The sequence below is a fragment of the Ptychodera flava genome, chromosome 6 (genome assembly GCF_041260155.1).
Source record: "Ptychodera flava strain L36383 chromosome 6, AS_Pfla_20210202, whole genome shotgun sequence".
In the NCBI taxonomy this organism is placed as follows: domain Eukaryota; kingdom Metazoa; phylum Hemichordata; class Enteropneusta; family Ptychoderidae; genus Ptychodera; species Ptychodera flava.
This window is the reverse complement of record NC_091933.1, coordinates 46041692-46064143: the sequence shown is the minus strand read 5'-3', so window position 1 is coordinate 46064143 and position 22452 is coordinate 46041692. Positions and strand designations below refer to the sequence as shown.

At 38.8% G+C, this 22452-nt stretch overlaps 1 protein-coding gene across 1 annotated transcript; it reads right to left on the bottom strand.

Moving 5' to 3' along the window:
• Positions 1 to 4317: 4317 nt before the first annotated feature.
• Positions 4318 to 6232, bottom strand: LOC139134368 (galanin receptor 2a-like). The gene has a single exon (XM_070701231.1). The coding sequence runs from the start codon at positions 6152 to 6154 to the stop codon at positions 5093 to 5095; it is 1062 nt and encodes a 353-aa protein (XP_070557332.1). The 5' UTR covers positions 6155 to 6232; the 3' UTR covers positions 4318 to 5092.
• Between the last annotated feature and the right edge of the window lie 16220 nt (positions 6233 to 22452).

The window sequence follows — 22452 nt, the reverse complement described above, 5'->3', positions numbered from 1 at the left end:
TTGGCTTTTTCTGCGGGGTGTCCCACTCTAAATTCTTTTCTCGAACGGGCCTCTTTTTTTCTACTGGTTTTTTTTTTTTTTTTTTTTGGTAACCTCGTTTTCGTTTGTTTTTTTTGGTTTTTTTTGTAACCTCGTTTGGTTTTTTCCAAGCTGACCTCGTTTTGGTTTCTTTTCAGCCTCAACGCCAGCGCGATCTCGGTCGACTTTTCAGTTGTGATTTTCTTTCTTTTTTTAGTCAGACCTGATGGTGGTTCGCTTTGTTTTTTTGTAGTAGTGAAAGTACTATTTTTGGTTTTGTTTTTAAGCATTTCAATATTTTTTGTGTGTGTGCTTGATTTTTTTTCTACTTTTTTTCCTTTATAATCAGCATTCATTGCACCTTTATATCAAATACACGTGTATGTACGTCAATAAGTATGGGATTGTGGTATTTTCAAATTTTTGCAAACAGTTTATCTTCTCATTACGGTTTAAAGGGTATTTTACAATTAAGTATTACATAACATTCTCCCCTTTTTTGCAATAATACTTTTCTCGTTTATTTTCTTCCGTAATTCCATCGAATTTTTATTTCAATCGGAACGACGGTTGCACGTCATCTTTATCTGTACAGACACATTCAAATATATAATGACACATATTTTCAAATGAATGTTATTTTTGTGAAAAAGTACATTGATAAATAAAATGATATGGACGAAAAAATTTTTTCTTTGTTATTCATACACGTTTAAGACTTTATTTAGAAAGAAAAATTGACAGTTTATTTTTACTCTATGACGATAAATATTTTTGAAACATTTGGCGCGCCGTGGGTCACCCTGTTTTCGAAAGCTCGAATAGAGGGGGTTAGCCTGTTTTCGAAAGTTGGAATAGGGGGGGGGTCAGCCAATTTTTGACGTCGGCAAAAAATAATCCACCGCCCCCCCCCCCAAGGTCGAAGAAATAGACCAGTCCCTTATGTCTTCTCCCAGAATACATTTGCTAGTTTTTGTGGTGTGTATAAATACCACGGAGCCGAGACGACTGTAAGCATTGCTGATAGGACTGTAAGCATTGCTGATAGGACTGTAAGCATTGCTGCTTGGACTGTGGTAGGTAATGCGTTAAGAGATTTCCCTTCAATTTAAAACAACAGACAGGCTACATACATGTATCTTTGTATACAAATTACAATTTAATGGGAACAGAAAAAGCGACAATATCAACATATTAGGCGTGCAGTTATGAACTTCAAACCCGTGTCATGGAAACGTCATATAGTTTTAAATGACAGGTTCAGTATCACTTAATACATTTGCCATCTAAAGGAATACGAAATCGCCTTGACCTCTGCAAGAAATTAACGTGTCCGTCTTCAAGAAATTGCAAGATTTAATCGACAGAAAGTTGTCAAAATATCCTTACAAGTACTGACACATACGAAAAGACAAGTAGTATACACTATCGAACAGTTATTGGAATTCATAAGTAAATGTCACGACTATCAAATTCAGTGAATCAGACATTATGCATTACACATTATGCTTTTAAAAACTGAATTTTTACACTATAGATAGATATCTAATAACACTGAAACACGAACTACCCTGTCGAAACAGTAGACAAGCATTTGCGTTCTATAACTTAATATCCATGATTGGAATAAATGATTGCTCAAAGGGACATGTGATGATTTTTTCATGCATCAAACAAAAACAAAGCAAGTACGTCTTCTTCCAGTTCTTCTTACGAAAGTGTATTTTACGTACAGTGCAGTAGCTTTGCTCATACAATGGATTGTGTGCTGTACGTCGTAGTCCGGACCGAAATTTTAGTCGTCTGCAGTAACTTCTGACGGTACACTTATAGATGCTGTATTGACTATTGAATAATATGACAGAACCCCATATATGGCAGGCGCGCTTGTACTCGCCGGCCATGGGGACCTGTTATTATTACATATGTTCTATATTTTATTTGCATCATTTATCGAGAGAATCGACGATTAGTCGTGCGTACTATTTGTCTGTCAAAGCTTCAGGGCGACCCTGCGGAGTTATATAACATTGACATCACTGAAATGAGGCATCGAATCAGCTTCCACTTTTCATCGGTCAACGCTACCACACCCTCTATTTTGATTGGCTAAACTATTGTTTACTTGTTTATCAAGGATGACGTAAGAGGAACGTCGGAGGGCTCGAACTCTGCTTGCGATTGCTCACACATACCACAGACAAATATAGAAACAGACTAGAAACGGGTATTGTTCAAGGCGTGAAGCGGTTTTGTAACCCATCCATGTTCGCCTCGCCTCAGGTTGGTCTCGCCTCTCTTTTCCGAAGAGTACCGACCATGAATCCTTCGGTAATTTTCGCTAATTGTTAAGCGAAAGTATGTTCGGCAATGTTTGTGTTGTTGTTGTCGTGTGGTGTTGAGCGGAATTGGCGTGCTGGCGAAAACGGGAGTGTTTTGAGCTTCAGGAAAGTGAGTTTTACCGTTTTAAAAATTCCTCTCATATTTTTATGAATATATAATGAGTGTGTTTGAACTAAATTTGAAAGTCTTGTATCGATACTGTCTGGTTTTACTCAATGGTTTACGGTCAGTCATACCGTCTTTTACATGTTCGTCAAGGAAGGACATGTTTATGAAACTACTGGCGTGTTGTGTTTTGATTGGCGTGAAACAGTGTTTCTGCCCTGAGAGCTCACAAAGTAACTACGGTTGCTACGCGACTGGCAGCACGATGCCATCTCGTCGTATTTTTCGCATAATCTCGTGCAATTATCAACCACAAAGAAAGTCTCAAAAAGGTTTAACACCTTTGAAGCTCATTTTAATATGAAAAGGCCACAGTCTACCGAGACGACCATGGAACAAAAGGCATGCCGCATTGCTTGTCTGTTTCTATATTGTCTGTGCACATACGTAGCAACATGCCACAGATAGCCAAATGAAGAGAACTTTGAACATGGAACGCTTTTGATTTTTTCACATTTTGAGCTTGAAATTCTTCTAAATGATCGATACAAATAACAGTTCGAAGATTTTTACGGGAAATTTAAGAGTAAGATACGGCAAACGTAACTTGTCGAACGATCAAATTTCAGTGTTCACCGTGGCAGACAAGCGCTCACTGTTATCAATAGCGTGTAGGACACATAAGCACGGAATAAACTGCATGCAAAAGTGACTTTCTATTGTAAACAGGGAATGTCCGGTGAGAAAACTACTGGCAAAAACGTCTCTGAAAATGTAAACTGTTTAATTGGCTCCGCTGCGCCCGCAGTTACGTGTGTTTTGATGTATGATGGCCGCCGTACCGTGTATATATATCCATGGAGCTAGAAACAGACGTCGCCCGTTGTCAATGTTTTGGCTTCTCTGACAAACAAACTGCTCTTCCGGATAATCAAAATCATCCTCACACTACAATAAGTACATGCAATTTTCTTCGTCGTAGTTTTTAATCGGTAATGTCATGCATTTTACTATAACTAGCATCGAACCAAATTGAATTGAAATCTTGTAGACGATATTTTTTGTGTTTACAAACAAAAATAGTTCCGGGTCAAAATTGGTAAATACTCATTAACATAAAGGAATGGCATAATGTTTTTGGTATTGCACTGCAGTGCAAATACCGGTAGTACGCGCGCGCTCCGATGCGAGTAAACTGTGGTACATATGTAATAATAGACATTTGTAAACTTTCTGTGTAGTACAATAAATTGTTCTTTACCAAACAGATAAAAATAATAGGAAACGTATCTGGATTGCCAGTGGATCTTTAAATGAAGTATCAAATGCATTACTGCGTAAAATTGTGAATTGGAATCAAACTGTCCGTTCACCGTGGGAACTTACATGTGAATCTTCAGTCCGCAAGCCGTGGGTTAGGATTAGGGACATTTTTGTCTATACATGTATTTGGAGACACTCATGCCCTACCTTACCACGTACTCGCATCCCCGTCCGCGACTGACTTGAAGACGATCGTAGCAGTCCGAATTACTGACATAAACAAGTTCATGAACATTGATACTTTCCAGGGAGTCAGTTGGTTGTGGACTGTCAGCAACCCTGTTGACGTGTGCAATCCAAGTTGATCGCAAACGATTTTGATAATAAAAGATTTTAAAAATAAAGTTTTAAACATTTGCTCAACTTTTCTTCGAGGAAAGTTCATTCAGCAACCATTTACCGATATTTGAAATATTTAACTCCATGGGGCAAATGTAAATTTTAATTTCCACAAAAATGAAAAGTCTATCATCTCCGCAAGCTTAAAAAAGATACCACAAAAGAAGCAGGCTATGTGAATGTCCCCTTAAAATCCCCGATGCACATTCTCCCTTAACATCTCGACGCATGATCAGAAAATGCATACCCATTCCCTTTTATCTTGCGCCGCCATCCCCTAAATGAGTGGCTAATAACGATGACTTTTGACAGTCAGCAAAAAGTAGATGTAGATGAAATATGCAACTGTTTTAAGTGACCGTAACTCAGTAATTATTTGTGTCATTTCGGTAATTGATAAATAGATCAAAAACATTAACACAGTGAGAATTGTGAACAAAATATCAACAATATTGTAAAATACTCAAACAACGTAACTACCATAAACGATAACCACAACGATATGTGTACACCAGATAAACGACTAATGCTGTAGTTCTCAAGGGTGTAGGTAGCTATATAGTCTCAAAATCTAGATAGTTACACCAAGAAAAATTGTCTGCAGACTCTGGTAGCTTCAGCGTACACAGAATACGCGACCATTACAGAAATGAAGCAGAAATCAAATTTATCTTTTAATTACGTTCTTCAAATTCAGGTCAATGGATCGGTCATTACAAGAATCAACTTGCTTAACCCCTGGTAAAAGCTACCGTGTTAATACAAATCGGTTAACTTTCTCCAATGATAAAATTTACATTTAACGAGAATTTTTCTTTTCTTTTCCTTGTTTCATGAGGGGAGATTCTAAATACGATACCACAAGCACAACATTCTTGAATTGAAGTTTGAAATAGAAGGCAGTAGCTTTGATTCTCAAAAATGACTTGGTCTCTCTCTCGTGTTTGACGTGAGTGCGTATGTGTTAAGCCTGTTCGATGCTGGTCACCTGGCTTTCAGGAGCCCTATGGGCGCGATTAGGGGCAACGTCAGGCATTTCATTAGGGCTGGTAGGCGTGACGGCGTTTGCAAAGCCCAGTGCAATGCGCAATGCTTCTCTGTACTTTTCGCTCTTAAAGGCATATATAAATGGATTCACACAGGAATTCATGAACGCTAATAAAACAGTCAGGTGATAATACCAACTAGTGAAATCAACGTGTGAGCCGAAGCTGTAGGCCAGATAAAGAACTTGATTTGGCGTCCAGCATATTGTGAAAGTGACCACGACGGTTGCTAGAACTTTCACCAGGCGTCTGCGAGCTTCTAAGATTTCTAGACTTTGCACGTTTTGGCCATCCTGGATGGGGTTACGAAGGCTTGACATCATTTCGCGGTGTGCGTACGCCATCACCATCAAGGGCCCAAAGTAGACCACGAAAAAGATCCATATTCCGGTCAGCCGTCTGAACGCGATGCTCGGCCAGACTAAGACGCAGAAGCCGTCAGCGTTACGGAAGATGTAGAACATGAAGCTCATAGAGAAGATGGCGACCACCCACACCAAGGCTATCATGTATTTGGCCCTGGCTGAAGTGAACGCCACATGGTATTTGAAAGGATGAACGATGGCAAAGTAACGCTCCAACGTCACGCAGGTCAGGTTCAGGACCGAGGCGGAGAAAGTCGCCCACAGTGGGAACTTGGACAGCATGAGGCTGCAGAGGACATCCCCAGACACATTCTCCGGTATACTGATCGGAATACCAAGATGCAGCGGTAGCATAAACACTGAGGCAATGGTGTCGGCGCAGGCGAGACTGACGATGAAATGATTGGTTAAAGTATGCATGCTCTTCACTTTCCACACCACCAAGCACACCATGAAGTTACCTGGAATTCCAAGCACAGCGATCATGCCATACAAAGCTTTCACCCAGGTCTGGTTTTCGAAGTTGTTCTCGGTGGCCGATGACCAGTTGTTGATGTGGTCTTTCCAAGGAGGTGCCACGGTCGTATTGTTCATTCTTGCGCCCAGCAAATCCATATGTCACAGAAGCGTAATGTAAAGTCAGTAGTAGGTTCGTGCCGACTGGTGGATGCTTGAAACGTTGTGAAGTTGCAATGTCTCTACTGCAGAAAAAAGAGAAAAAAGATAGAAACTCTATATCTAGAAAAATTACATTTACAAAATCGTTTAGCTTCATTACTATTGGTCGCTCAAAATAGACCTAATCAAAATGTCACGTCATCGATGATGCTGGTCGTACTCCTGTCAATTCAAAGCCGTCACCATGGTGACGTTAATACCAATGATGCATCGTTGACTGTCTGCAAGACAATCGGATAAATCGATACCCGCTAAATTATCCATATTGTACAACTTGCTCAATTCATTCAATCATATCCAATCACAAGACACCGATGAAATAAAAATTGAATTATTCAAAGTTGTTTTTCTAGTGCATCATGCATTCTTGCCGCCGTCTCATATTACAAGAGGACTCGGGCTCGGGGCAGCACTGAGAGAGGATGAGTATTGGCCCATGAGGGATTGTTTTGTTGATGTCAGTCCTCTTCTCTCAAATCCTCTTCCCATCCAACGCATTTTTGGTAAAAATGTTGTTGTTAGCGTTGTTATATATATATATCAACGCTATATATATATATATATATATATATATATATATATATATATATATATATATATATATATATATATATATATATATATATAATCGTACTCTCTGTGCCAAGTTCAGAGGTTGCCATAAAGCCATTATGGTGTTTACCGGGAGGGCACATTGTATACATTTTGTGTGTATATATATATATATATATATATATATATATATATATATATATATATATATATATATATATATATATGTGTGTGTGTGTGTGTGTGTGTGTGTGTGTGTGTGTGTGTGTGTGTGTGTGTGTGTGTATACGAATTTTAGATGGTTAATGGACGATCGTGAACGAGACGCAACATTTAGCCGTGGAAATAAAAGTTGCTTGTGTAGTCGTTTGCTTTATTCAAAGATGTGGTGAACGGACGAAATCCATAATTTATGGTTGATGAATGGTTCAGTTTAAACAAAGTCGCCAGCACAGTGTTCAGTACCCGTCATCTGCGAAAGTGTTCTGCTTGTTTGCCATACCTGTAATAACAGTAGCAAAATGTGTGATTTTGAGCCGAGAATGGGTTACTAGGCTACGCTCACAAATAACGGTGTGGGGTTCTTGAGGAATTCAGGGGGATTCGAAAATTTTAGGGGTAGTAAAAGGGACGTTCAAGTTTTGCTCTACCTTAAAAAACTTTTGGTTGCCTTTACTTGTTTACGGTTCCAAGGTATGGTAGGCAATTCAATGAAAACTGAATAACATTTTAATGTCACAACTTGTTCTAATGTTAGTAATAATTACACAAGATCTAGAACAATTTTGTCGCATTTCATTACTTTTATCTCAAAAATCGAAAAATGTATGAATTTTCGTAAAATAACAAACAAGTGGGCTTAGTAACGGGGCAGAAGCTGCAACTGTTGATAACTCTTTCAATACTTCTATGGAATATATCAAATACAGTTTCTTGCCATCTCCCTTCCAGCATAATGAAACACACAGTATTCAGCTTGTCGACAAAAGCCTATATATACATTTATAAATATTGGGTGATAATTGAATTAGAGCCACACTGAAAGTCATTCTTTTTCAGTGATACAAATGCATGGTACACATACACAGGCTTTGTTGGCAAGCTGAATACTTGACAGTTCCCTGCGGCTATAAGGAGTAGAACAAGAGCTCAGTTGTATAAACTGAACAATAATATTGTCAAAATTATCAATGTTAATACAGCTACTGCCCTGCTACTGCCTATGGGCAGAGTCACTGTCACTGCATACCAGCAGTGACACAGATAGCTCTGACAATGAAGTGGTTAACGGAGAGTTCGAGAAATGTGATGCTCATGACAGAGAAACATACTTGGACACAAGATCAGGTCAGAGAGCAACACATTGCCGACTAGAAGTCTTTACAGTCATCAGGGATTTTGGAATACTGGCATATGACAAAAATCAAATCTTCAAGAAAAAAGAGTGGGTCCCCATGCTTTTCTAAATTTTCACATTCTTATCTTAAAATAACAGAACTAAATTTTTGAACAGTAAAGACTCTATATGAAAAAATGTGCGACTAAATGGAATTATTTATTTTTACCAAATTTATCATTATTACACCCAAAATTTCAGAGATTAAAACGTTTATTTGATGGAATATTAAACCATCCGGTATTGTCAATTTTGTAAAACTTTTACAATTATGTTAGCCATATCTGTCTTGTACTTTTGAAAAAATATTTTTTGGTATGTCACTGTGATCAGTTTTTCACAATTTAGCAAATGTAGCCAGGAATTAACAATTTGAATAGTCTCTCATGATCGTCATATTTTGTGCTCTGGCCAGAGTTGGATTAGCTCTAGTCGGCGTAGAGTGATAAATCGAAAAAGCTCACCGACACGTTCAAAAGTTGCCGAAGGAACGTAGTTCTGCCAACTTATACTGAAAGGTAGAGTCAAACATCTGCGGGCAGAACTGCCCAAATAAATGTTTGGCTATACTATAATGGGAGGGGGAGCTTGAAAAGTTTTGATCATATAGACGGGCGATTTGAAAATGTTGTTAGGGTATTGAGGAGGGATCTCAAATAAAATGCAGATTCCTCTAGTCCCACCCCTCACGGTATTGTGAACGCAGCCCTAATATTACGGGCACACGGCATGCACCACTGAGCCCCCCTGATGCAGGAAGGTAAAAAGATGTCCACTGGGGGGGGGGGGAGGGAATTGGGGGCGAACTGCCGAGGCCCACAGCCAAGCACTTGCTTCAGTTTATTGCAAATGACACTGGGTACCTTGAATTTCAAAAGCAAGCCCTGATAGTATACACATATCTATTCACGATGGTGATAGCACGCCATCCCTTTATATCATCTTCACATCTTTTGTTTTTTATTTCAAAAACCTCGCCGCGGCGAGCTAGTTCTGCGGTGAAATTTGCGCATTTGCCGTCTTAATTTTAGACTGGAATAGCGCCGTGCACCACGAAGCCTGCATTGCGCACACCGACTTCTTCACAATATCAACGGGTGACACTGTAGCTACTAAATATTCGCCTTTGTATATTCCTTCACGGGTGCAAAGATCCAATGACATCAAAGAAGGGAATGAAGTTTTACAGAAACTCACACAGGATATCATCTGACTCATTACATTACTATGGAAAGGAACGTAAACTCACAAGTCATGTTATGATTTTACATAAAACAATCTAATACCATATTTCCCATGCTGTAGCGATCAAAGAGGACAACAGTGTTCATATAGTCTTTCGCATTTTAGATCCGTAATATATTTTGCAAAATTTGTTTGAAAAATATATAGAAAACATCCGAACTGAAATCGGGGGACATGGGTTCGAATCCTACATGGGTCATTATTTCAAGCCCCAAAATCTGGAGTGTAGAAGCTTTGTGGTTTTTGTCATTATAGTTTATACTATAAATTTCCATGCTACACAACACTAGAGAACCTGTCATATTACAAACGTTAATAGTTACTTAATTACGGTTAATTAAAACAGCTCATTTATGAGAATAACCAGTGTAAGTCTGAGGTCTCTTTCGGTGAAGAAAAAAGAGCAACAGAGAAGCTATACATAATCAAAGATCGAAGTGTTTTCTAAAAGACCGTGAAATAAAATAAGAAACACATACTCTCCTGCCCTTATCAAACTCTCTGATTTTGGTATTATTCCATTATTTGTGTGGCCTTTGCAGAGCTAGCCATGGTAACCATGTCGTATGCAGAGTCTTGGGGTTTCAAGGATGACATGCATCGTACCGCTCACGTGCACAACCTATACTTTCGAATACTCACATTTGCATGTTTAAACAAAATCGCCCGTTCTTCTAATAAAACGATTCTTGTCGAGTGAAGTTCATATCTCAAGAAATCAATAGAAAGTATTTTGAAAATAGTTTTTTTAAATCTTTTCAGTAACGATACTTCAATGTTAACTTTTGACATTTATGGTTCAACAAATGTGAAGTTTTCGAAAATACAAAGATTATTGCAATTGGACCGCCAGATCGATCAGTGTTCATATAGTCTTTCGCATTTTAGATCCGTAATATATTTTGCAAAATTCGTTTGAAAAATATATAGAAAACATCCGAACTGAAAAGTGAAAAGAGATAAGTGCGCTGTTTCAGATTTTGTGTAGCGTAAACTGACTCCTGTTTCTTGTTGATTGTTATGACAGCACACGTCTAGACATTCAAGCTGGTATTATCAGTTTCAAACGAGTTCTGGTGTTTGAACCCCCCCCCCCCCGACAGTGAAGAGTGATTTGTGCAGACAGTTTAAATCTTGTTCTTATCAGTCGTACGGTGGTGGCAAATTGCAATAATCGTTGTAAGGTATTTGTGTCTTATCGGACGTTCATTTCGTAATGTCACATTAAAGTGTGTTCGTTTGATCTGAGATACAGCTCCTTCTTCAAAAGTAAATGATATCACTTTTCCATCAGATGGAATAAATAATAAAAACTACAGGCAACATGCTAATATTAGGTCATATTTATAGTTAATAAAGTAACTATCATTATAAGTCCGCTGATTACTTGAGTATATGATGATGAGAATTATTTCAAAATTTGTCTTTTTGCTGTACTTTTTTGTATTTTGGAAAAGTTTAGCGACAGGTTCTTTTTGATAATTTCGTTTCATTTTCCTATTTTTCTTTTTTATGATCTTTCGAGTCAATATTTTTGCTGACCATGCTCCGACAAAGTGGTATGATTATTGTAACAAGTAGTCTTCGGCACGTGTTGGCACTGATATGATGGCGCTGTGCAATTCAACATGTCACGCACCGTCCTTTCAGCTCCCAAGGTATCAAAAATTGTTATTCACCTCTTATTGAAACAACCCTTGTCCTTTTCATAGAAGGAAATCTCAGTGACCTTTTGCTCTAGAGAGCAATTACTGAAGTAACAAGAGGCTAAATTACAAAGTTGAACGACATCTTATCTCTCAAGACATCAAAAGACATCATCCTATTTTTAGGACGTCTTTTGTTGGGTTTTTTTCTGTAGAAAGACTCCTCAAGTGAGAGGGGACACATTATCACTTTATTTGTTTCTCTTGTTGGTTGTGTTTGTTTGATTAGACTGCTTCAAGACATAAGCTATACATCAATAGTCGAACATGTGTTACACACTGTTTGCAAAGAATGCGCTCTTTCTGCGTCTCAATTGTAAACGATGACATTGATTTTTGCCAAATTGTTCACACATGAGAGCTGGTGTCGTACCGATGTGTGTGCGTGTTTCTGTCTGTGTGTCTATCTGTAATATCCCTGAACTGATTTCAATCAAAAGTGATACGCAGGCTTAAGTTGACAGGTGGCCAAAAACTCATTAGATTTTGGTGGGTGTAACGTGCATATGTATTTCATGCTTACTTGTATAATTAATGTTTTAGAAAAAGACGGATATTGAGAACGACTGCTCAAATTCTATATGACTTGCTGAACATGCTGGTCACACTGGGATATCTCTTCCCTGGGATATGTTAAGGGGTGAAATAAAAGTTGACTGCTAATTTGCATATCTCATTAACTTTCATAATTTGGGAGATTTATCAGGATTGGCTTGACCAACGTTGACGAAACTTGGTATGTACAAAGTCTCGCATGCCAGATCCCGAACCTGCGTCTGCGCTTGATTTGCACCACAAGGGGCAAAGCCGAAAGCTGGAAGCAACCACAGGTTGTGGGATCTCACTGGAACCTATTTCTTAAGAATGTGATTACGCCAAAGTATAGTAGACGTCTTTTCTATATATGCTAATTTGCACCCTGGAAAGCTTACTATATGCGCGTTCCACATGTCAACACCGAGGAAAACGACAGTAAAATTTGGAGGCAATCATATGAAGAGAGGCCGTCGTCGACAGTCGACTGTTGCACAATGGCCGAGCTCCTTATGAATACAGTAAAACCACATGAAGAGGATATCGACGATCGACAATCTACTGACGTCTTCCACTGCCCTTGACAAGCACAGTGTCACAGCCGGTCACTGTTAAATGTTCTCAGCAAAATGTAGCAATCTAGTACACAATTGCCACAACCCATCAGCAAATTTACAAAATCGTTGTTTCCATTCTATAAAGCTTGTGAAGCACTATCCATAACCAGTACGAGAACAAAAGTGGGTGCAATGTCACAGATAAAAAGTTAGGGGTTATAATGCTATGCAGGAACAGGTTGATTTATAATGTCAACTTGTAATAATTTAAAAATTGATTTAGGCAGTGGAGATGGCTCGGCAAGTATGGAGAGGTGGTATGCTGCAAAGTGAATACGTCAAAATTGCCGTACACAAAACACAGACGCCCTGTAATTGCGGCACTGGCTAACTTATAACGCTAAAATAAAGTAAATTTCCACTTTCTTCCATACAATCACTTTGACAATTTCCGACTGCTTAGTTTTTTGTCGGGTGAAGCACAAGGGGTGGGGGACAAGGAATTGGGTTAGCTGACCAAATTATCGGAACGGAGCGAGCGAATTTTGTCATACAGCTTGTATCAAAGCTGTTCACCAATCAACATGTATGGAATGCAATATTTCATTGCTTTTTGTAAGTGAAAATGTGAACATCAATCGTTGAAGATGTACCAAAGATAACACCATAAAAAATTCCAACAATTGATGAAGCGAATTAAGTGCAGAAGCGCACAAAATCGGCTGTCATTGCCTTATGTAGGCTTCATATGACTGTCACTAGCACGGACTCATTCCTTTCTTTTGTTTGTGCATTCCCAGTGTCACACATCAGCTGTGGTGCCCTCTGAGCAGAAAACTTTGGCATGTCATTGATGTTAGTTTTATCACACGGCCAGACCCTGTCAACCAATCAGAGACCAGTATTGCCGTGGATTATAAGCCATAACCACAGAGGAACATGGACAGAGTCGCAACGCTTGCATGCCTTTTGTTCCATGGTCGTCTCTGTAGACTATTGGCTTTTCATATTAAAATGAGCTCCAAAGGTGTTAAACTTTTTGGAGGCTTTGTTTGTGGTTGATAATTACACGAGATTATGCGAAAAATACGACGAGATGGCATCGTACTGCCAGTCGCGTAGCAACCATAGTTACTTTGCGAGCTCTCAGGCCAGAAACACTGCTTCACGCCAATCAAAACATAACACGCCAGCAGTTTCATAAACATGTCCTTCCTTGACGCACGTGTAAAAGAGGGTATGACTGACCGTAAACCATTGAGTAAAACCAGACAATATCGATAAAAGACTTTCAAATTTGGTTCAAACACACTCATTATATATTCATAAAAATATGAGAGGAATTTTTAAAACGGTAAAACTCATTTTCCTGAAGCTCAAAACACTCCCGTTTTCGCCAGCACGTCAATTCTGCTCAGCACCACACGACAACAACAACACAAACTTTGCCGAACATGCTTTCGCTTAACAATTGGCGAAAATCCGAAAATTACCGAAGGATTCATGGTCGGCACTCTTCGGAAAAGAGAGGCGAGAGCAACCTGAGGCGAGGCGAACATGGATGGGTTACGTGACCGCTTCACGCCTTAAACAATACCCGTTGCCACTCTATCCATGTTTCTCTATGCCATAACCCACTCTTCACTAGTGCATTATGGCCATGATCCACGGCACGATTCTTTGTCTCTGATTGGTCGACATGAACAAACCACCTGACAAGATGGTATGCACAAGATAACACAGTTTTCAGCAATGAACAAGGTCAATTTTATTCCAACGCAAACTTGCAAAACTAGTTCAATTTTCTTCCAACACAAACTTGCAATTTACAGAGCACAAATGTAAGTCTTTAGAAATCAAATGTAATTGTCATTTTCTTTCCAGATCGCTCTAAGCAGACAGAGTCAATTCCGTCAGGAACAACAATGTGTAAGACTCGATCATGAGTTGAAGGCTTGTCTTCAGGTTCCTTGTTTTCTGTTTCCGAACACACTTTTTCTTGTTTAGGTTTTGGGGGCTGCAGGGCATTGGATATGTTTTGTAACAAGTCTTCGGACGGCCGTTTATAGCTCCTCACTGCAGTCGAGCGATGACCGCTTCTTCCTGTTATTGATTGTTCATCAAATCCCTTGTCATATAATCTGGTACAACATGTAACTTTACCGCTGTGATTTGTGATGTTTCTGTTTTCAGCTTCGTAGTCAATACTGGCATCCCTGCACATATCCTTTAGGTACTTTCTGAGTGTATTAACACCAAATCGCTTGCTGTGAAAACATTATAGTCCCATTATCGCGATTTGGCATTGGTCTGCGATAAAACCGGCCGGAAAAACCAATGAGGGCAAGATATTGTTCATAAATTGACACAACACACCGCGCATTCGAAGGATCAGAAGATTGTCTGATTACCTTTGGTTTTGATTTGCAATCAATGTTTCCAGTGCAAGTCTTAGACAGGCGTCCTTCATACTGTAGAAATTTTCGCCCGTTTTCATCAAATCCTGTGCGAAACTGGTTTGGCCTCGAGGTTGGTATGTTCATCCATAGCTCTTAGTCCGAACATTTTGCAGTTATAAAAGTAAACTATGTATGACAAACCTCTTGCTGTGTCAGAATTGAACACACCGCGTTCCCACAATCTCTCCTCATCCTTCTCGGTCACAGGATCTGCCTTTTTCACGGCGATGCCTACACCCTCAGCGATAAGCTCTTTTTTACGTTTTTCGAGTGCATGTTGAAATGTTTTGAAGGTCTCATCGTCCTTTTTGAACAAATGCACGTCTCTACGATCACAGACGTCGACTAAATAGCGTTGCAATCCTGCAGCTATATTTGTCAATATTTTGGGGAATATGGTTTACCATCCTTTCGTTTGATTTCGTAGATAAATCTTGCAAACCAGTAATCGAGGGATTTCAAGAAGCCAATTTCCAAAGCAGGTATCGGCCAATTTTGGTCTGTGACAGTATGAGGTTGAATTTTCCTCCACATGGCCAATTCATTATAGAGTGATACTGCCCAACTGTTGGCGTGCCTGGTTCGCAGTGGTATATTCTTTCATTCAGAGTTTGCTTAAATTGCGATTCCGTCAAGGGAGTCGAAAATCGTTTTTCATTGATCTGTCCACTCACATGACATAACTCCTGAGTTGGTATCGCATCCAGTTGCGTCAGTGAAACTTCATCGCACTGAAAACCAAGATCAAAACACGTTACGTCGTCCATGACTATGTACGGATTTCAGCGTCACGTATTCAGTGTTTATTTGTACAACTGAATGCTTGTAGACAAAAATCGAAATATATACAGTTCGAGGTTATCACCTGGCAAGAAAATTAGAATAAAATTCGGCTGTCTATTGTCAATGTCAACCCCTGCCAAGGAAATTAGAATAAGATTCGACTGTCTATTGTCAAGGCCGTGTGATGAGTGAGATAATGAAACGAGTTCATTATCTATCACGTAAAACCGTCCCGATAGGTTTGGCACAATATGCCGTTATGTGCAGTGTTGGGTCGAAGGGAACTCTCAGCTCAAAGGATAAAGAGCTGAAATATGTTGAACAGCTGGCATCCACTCATTGGTTTTATCACAAAACGCTTCCGCCACATGAACTCATACAGATAATTTCCAAATAAATCTGAAGATGTAGAGGAAGGATGGGGTCCATATCTTCATGGCTTCAAAGGTGTTGGTGTGGCGTTGGCAAAAGTTTTAGGATCAACCAAAACGAAGAGCATGATCTTGGTGGTTCTTGTCTCACACACAGCCGAAAACGGCACTGTTTTTGTTTTGAAAGGTTGTTTACAATACAGCTTTTCTAGGAGCCCGCATGTATCAAAGTGAACGTGTTTATATGCCAGCAGTGTTGAGAAGCCTATAAGAAGAGTATTTCAACGTAGAATGGTCTATTTGTTTTAGTTTTATGAAAAATATCGACAGTTTTGAGCCATATCAGTGTATTGCAACTTTAAATCGAAAATTCTATTTCTCAAACTAGAGTTGGTGGCGATTTAGAGCAGTTTGTCTCTAATACCAAATTTTGCACGATGACGCCTGCTTTTATTTCAAATTTTGAAAGGGAATGTTTAAAGTTTCTTGAGGGAAAATTTTAGTAGAAGTTCAAGACTTTCAATTTCGAGTCGAGTACTACCTTAAAGCAAGCAACGCCGAATTCCTCGTCGATTGCTCAGCAACGTTTACAAAGTTAAGTGATCTAAATCAATCGGTAATCCGAATAAATAGGTTTGTGATCGTAAATGATTTTATTGATTTCACCAGAAAAGGTAATGGTCGTAAAAAAATCCCAAAATAAATGAATTTTATGCAGTTTTGAAAGAAACTTTAAAGACATTTCACAATGATTGTCATTGACACTGTGTGATATTTGTGATATATGCATTGACTGACAAATGCATTTACTATATTTGATTCACATGTTGTGCGCGATTCGACGAACTTTCTTTATCAAAAGTCAATCATCATTATTTGCATACATAAACAGTGTTTATTGATGCATCTTGCATGATTGTGCATGAAGTGTCATGCTTTGAATGTTGAATAATTATTCTTTCTACCAGTCTCTCACAGTGATTCTTACACACGTACGCTGGCCGTTGACAATATGTTGCCGGCCATGGCTTGCAACGACGCTAAGAGCTAGCCCGTTGTCATGGTATTGGGGGAGTAAATACGTCATCGACAGTTTTAAATATTCCTTGACATGATTTATCATCTAATCTCATAAAATATGATAAGCTATGAATGAATTCGACATCAACCATTACTTGAATTGAAAGGACCTCCAGGTAGAATAAATGGAGGGAGGATATCATTATGTATTGTACTTTTGAGTCACACAGGGTTTTGGCAACATTTTGGCGGCAACAACTTCCACCATATATTTTCTGAATTCCCAGAATCGACACTTTCTGAAAAGTCTTGCTTGACGTGAACACAACTTAGTAGCATTGTGACCGCAAACCTTCACAAAAGTAACGAACTCCGAAATTATTTTAAAAGCCTGCGATTTCATACTAAAGTGAATCTCCTGGCGTAGAAAAAATATTTTTAACAAATATGGATATTTCGATGTCAAACGTACAAATCTTGCCTTCTACCCATTACTTGACCTTAGAGGTCAAGGACAGGATGACATTACCATATGGGGTCAAAGTTCAAAATATTGAAATTTTTCAATGGAACATTAAGGTTCGAGATCGGCATGATTTATGCCTTCGGTTAATCTGCACTATTTTCCTCACCCTCTTCATGCAGTTGCTTTTGTATTCTGCTTTATTTGGGACGTACCTATTATACCGCACCAATCTTCAGACTGAAGCCCTTTGTTCCACAAGCCGATAGGGTGTCCTTTAATATTGGCTGTCTGTTCAATCGTCTGATCAACAGAAATTCTTCATAATGGATTGTACGGGCCTGTCTGTGCTGCAAAATCACGTGACCATTTATTAATGACTATGTGGGCCCTATGGTCGGACGAATCCGAGAGGGTCACTCAAAAAATTGAAAGCTACAAAGGGGTGCTCGAAATGTGGAGAGAAAGAAGGGGGGTTACTCGATGCGAGAAGGGGAACACCCCCTCTCTTGCTCTTTCCCCTTGAGGTATTCTAACAGTTTTACTTAGTTAAGAAACAAATTGACAACAACTCTCAGATTGCACCAGACTGCACCATTACACACATCAGTTTCTCAAAATTTTCCACGTAAGAGAGGGAACACCCTCTCTGACACTTTCCTCTTCAGACTTTGGCGTGTTCTCTACCTGTACATTCAAATTCTTCCCTGCCAGACATCCTAGTGAAAATCCTGTAAAGATACCATCCAAATTAAACAATACTAATTACTATGTTGGATAGTGGTTTTAGCGTGAGCTTTTATATCTATTTTGTTGTGACTTTGAATTTCGTTTTGTTGGTTTCAACTTTTCCAACCGTCATAAGATAACCGATGATAATCTAGCAGGGTACACCAGGATTTGAAAGGTCTTCACTTAGTATATCGCAGTATTTTTTGCAAATTTTACAAATACATATATTGATATTTATCTTTTTAAAGAAAGAAAGAAAGATCAGTCAAAATTTCTGAGTTAGAGAGGGGGGTTACTCAAATCCATCATGGTTGGCAGGGGGTTTACTCGAAAGTTTGGAGTTTCCGATGTTATTCCTCCAAAACCCCCTTCCTCACAGGCCGTAAATAATTTCGGCTCCCTAAACATCTCCAACCTTGTCATTTCTGCATATGTTACACGGGCATATATCAAGCGGACTTTGATTTGCCATGCACGAATGTCCAGGGTATCATCTTTCTGATCATTTCAAGATGAAGGAACACTTTACCTTTTCATTACGTTCTAATGAGTCCCAAAACGATCTACACCAGGTAAATATAGCTCATCCAACACATTTACAAAACACGATAATCACACCTATAAACAGAACGGTACGTGTTGAACAACTGCAGAATTCGTGCAAGTATCTTGAAAGATTCTGAATTGGTCCGTGGTAATTACACTTCAGCTTTGAAGCTTTTCGAACTTGAGTCTTGCTTCAGTTGTCTGTTGGCAATTCATTTGGATGGCACGATTCAAGCCAGTCACATTAGCAGAGCTTAATAGACCAATTTGTGTAATCTCACCGTTCTGTTGTACCTGCGTCATCCCAGTACGAGGTGATTGAGCCTCTCAGCAATTACATCGAACTCAACAAAGACATCTGAGACCAAAATCTCGAAATATTTTCTGAAGAAAGTACAGAATATTGTAAATTGTATGGGAAACTCCCTCTACGAAGAACCAAAAGCCTAAATGTACCAGCATTATCGCACACAATTTCAGTGGCTTTTGCATACAATGGAAAACCATTGAGTTAAATGATCAAATTAAAGGATTGTCTAAAATTCGTAATTTTTTCTGTGGTGTGACATGAACATTGTCACGGGTTTGAATGCTAAATCCTGTCCAAGAACTGACCGCCTGCTTTTCTGCATTAGCGGGCTTTCTAAGTAGAGATATTACAATGTTTGAATCAGTACAGGACAGTAAGTGAGGCAAGCCACACATTCTCCTTGATTTGTGCACTCAGATAGTTGTTTACTGAAGGCTAATTCAATCTTACTAATTGCAGAACAATTTGAAAATTATAATTTCATTTCAAGATTATTTGTTAAGGTAGTATGCACCTCGAAAGTGCCATTCTCGGGGTCTAGAATTCAAAATGGTCGCCATCCCTGTGATAACTCTTTAGAGAAAAATACAATTTTCGAATTCTGAAAATCTAAGCAATTGAAAAGTTTTCTTACATCAAGAGCTTTAAAATGAACCCCAGCAGTATATCAGAAAATAATTGTAAAAGTTTGATAGTCCGAATATCTGTCCCCAAGGCGCGTTCTACCTTAAAAAATATAATCCAAAATTATTACGTTTTAAATTCAGAGTTTATTGAATAAGATGGCGATGTTTATAGGTGCTAACGACTGTACAGTTTTAAGGTAAAGTTATCAGCATTTGAGATGGTCTCATCATACCACCTGTTAAACATGCAAATTTCCTTTTTCCTCATCACTGGAAATTCAATACTCTTTCTTTTGCCAAAACAGATGCAAAATATTCCTTTAGTTTCCTTGTAAATATTGTTTTGACTGTCAAAAATATCGGTTGATATAATTAAAAAATTGCTATCTCCTTTATGGTAAAGGGCTTGATCTTCTCACTATTAAAAGTGGGAAGTAAGAAAGAAATGGTCATCAAAACAACGCTGTCAGAAATTTGAAATATGGACCAAGCAGTTCTGTACAGTACAGAAGAAATTTGCCATAGTTCAGTGAGTGATACTCGGTGTGTAGAGATCTTGCGTCTCAAGGACAGATATTCGGACTCTCAAACTTTTACAATTCTTTTCTGATTTACCACTTGCGGGGCTCATTTTAGAGCTCTTGGTTTAGGAAAAATTTTCACAGTCTTAGTTTTTCAAAACTCGAAAATTTTATTTTTCTTCATCGAGTTAACATAGGGATGACGGCCATTTTGAATTTCAAATATCTGTAAATCTTGGATCATTTGTTGCTCCAGTACCAAATTTACATCATGACCCCAATTTTCATTATTGATTTTTGAAAGAGAATGGTTGAAAGATTCCTTGAGGAAAGTTGGAGCAAAAGTCTTTCACGTTCGGCACGGATATACCCTAAACACATAATTACAATGTCACCTACAACAGTCTGTACTCCTGTCGTCTAAACGGGCCGCTCACTCTGTCAGGTATACTATAACACGTGCTTCAAGTCACACGCTGTGATGTTGCCACGGTCACTAACTGATCACGTGACAGTCTCCGCCCTACCCAACCGGCGGGCATGCAACCGGCGGATTCTCCCGACTTTAATGGTATCAGTATCTACTTAACGCTGCATTGGTAAAATGTCAAACTACCCGCCAACAATGTGAAAGAGATTTGAATGATTTCCCGAAAATTTCATCTTGAAAAAACACCGAGGTCTCCCAGATGCAACAACAGCTTATTAGCTGAGAATTAGAAGAAAATTGAATAAAATGATTCTCGTCTGTCAAAGTATCGCACAGTACTTCAGTTGATCATCATATCGTTTGAGGGTTACACAGTTGTAACAAAAATACTGATAAACGTTGTGAAGTCATTTTTATACATTTACATACTTATTTGTTTTATGACTTTGAGCTTGATCTTGACATTCACAGCTATATAGCTGCTCTTGAATCCAAGGTGCTTGCTATACATAAAGTCACGATCTTATCGCTCTGACAGGAGTATGACCAGAAATTTTATATCTACATGTTGCTCTGTTGCTGCGTGCGAAGAAGCCCAGACAGTTGCCATGGTCATTGACTACTGATCAGAGACAATAGTACCACACTCACACGCCATTTTTCTAAACTCCATTAGCCGTATTTTGTCATTATTTTCAATAACTGTTGTTCTCTCTGTAAAAAAGGTCAATTGAGGTTTTTTCTACGTGCTTATCAGCGCTTATTGTTACCATATTCTCTCTTGTGTCATCGAATACATCCGTCATGCTCTCGCGATCACTTCCATCAGAGTACAAAAACGCCCTAACGAGGAAGTCATGCCATTCCGAAGAGAGGTTTTCAATGTTTACGAAGAGATTTGAAAAAAAATTAAATTATTCCAGCACCCTCTCCCTTTCCGTTTCATCCCTTTATGATCATGATTGTTTCTTCAGTCTAAAAATCTGGTTTTATGTAAGGCATGGTAGATAGAATTAACGTAGCTATTTGCGTCAACACATGCTTATGATACGTTGAGATGTTCTTTGTAAATCCCATTCATCGGTATCATACTCAGTAATCTGTTTGTGCGGTGTTGTCCCACTCGTTCTAGGATGCTTCAGCGATTGGAGGTTTACTTTATTTTCAGTTTGAAATTCATCTCATCTGAAAAGCTTACGACCTGCACCTCTTTGTAAATTATTGCAGGGTTCTTATAGATAATATAAGATGAGATTAATCTACCCGTTATTAAAACAAATATAGCCTTTTACCGCAATACGTAAGTGCTGCTTCGTGCCGTTCACAAAAATTAATCATAGTACAGAGAGAACAGAGATAACAAAGCTAGGAGAAATCCGTTGTCACGTGTTCAAATGGATGACAACACCTTGTCACTGCGGAGATTCCCATGATCACCCTCTTCCTGTATATTTGCGAAGATACTGCCAGATTTGAGCTGAACAACTGTTTATTGTTTATCGTATTCCAACCTGTCTAAATGCAGTTCCAGTTCACAATTGTGACAGCTGTATGCACATTCTTCAGTAGTTTGAAAGTAAAAATTACGAAAGTATTACAAACAACGAGGCTAATGCACCTTTAATTTTTGCTTTGATTTCAAGTTCGGTCTTCGTCCATAACATTACAATAAAACTTATTCCACCATTTTGTCGTTCTAGCTACTTTGAACTCCGAAATTCTGTCAAATGTTGCCGATATCTCGCCAAACAACCGTGCCAGAGACCATTTGAAGTAATTTCTCCGTCAAGCTCCAGTAAGCACCCAACGAATACTGTTACCCTAATACTGTAAGCCAATCATTTGTGTCGAGTAAACTTCTCGCACGCCGCATTAAAATGAAAATTGTCATCGCAGAAGATAAAATACAATGTTGACTCGTATAGTGGTTGCGATCTTTCCATAATTCTGTATCGCCTCGTGACTGTGAATTAGCTAACTCCTT

Excerpts from the sequence above, each read along its gene's own strand:
- LOC139134368 (XM_070701231.1), bottom strand. The coding sequence starts at position 6,154 with ATGGATTTGCTGGGCGCAAGAATGAACAATACGACCGTGGCACCTCCT.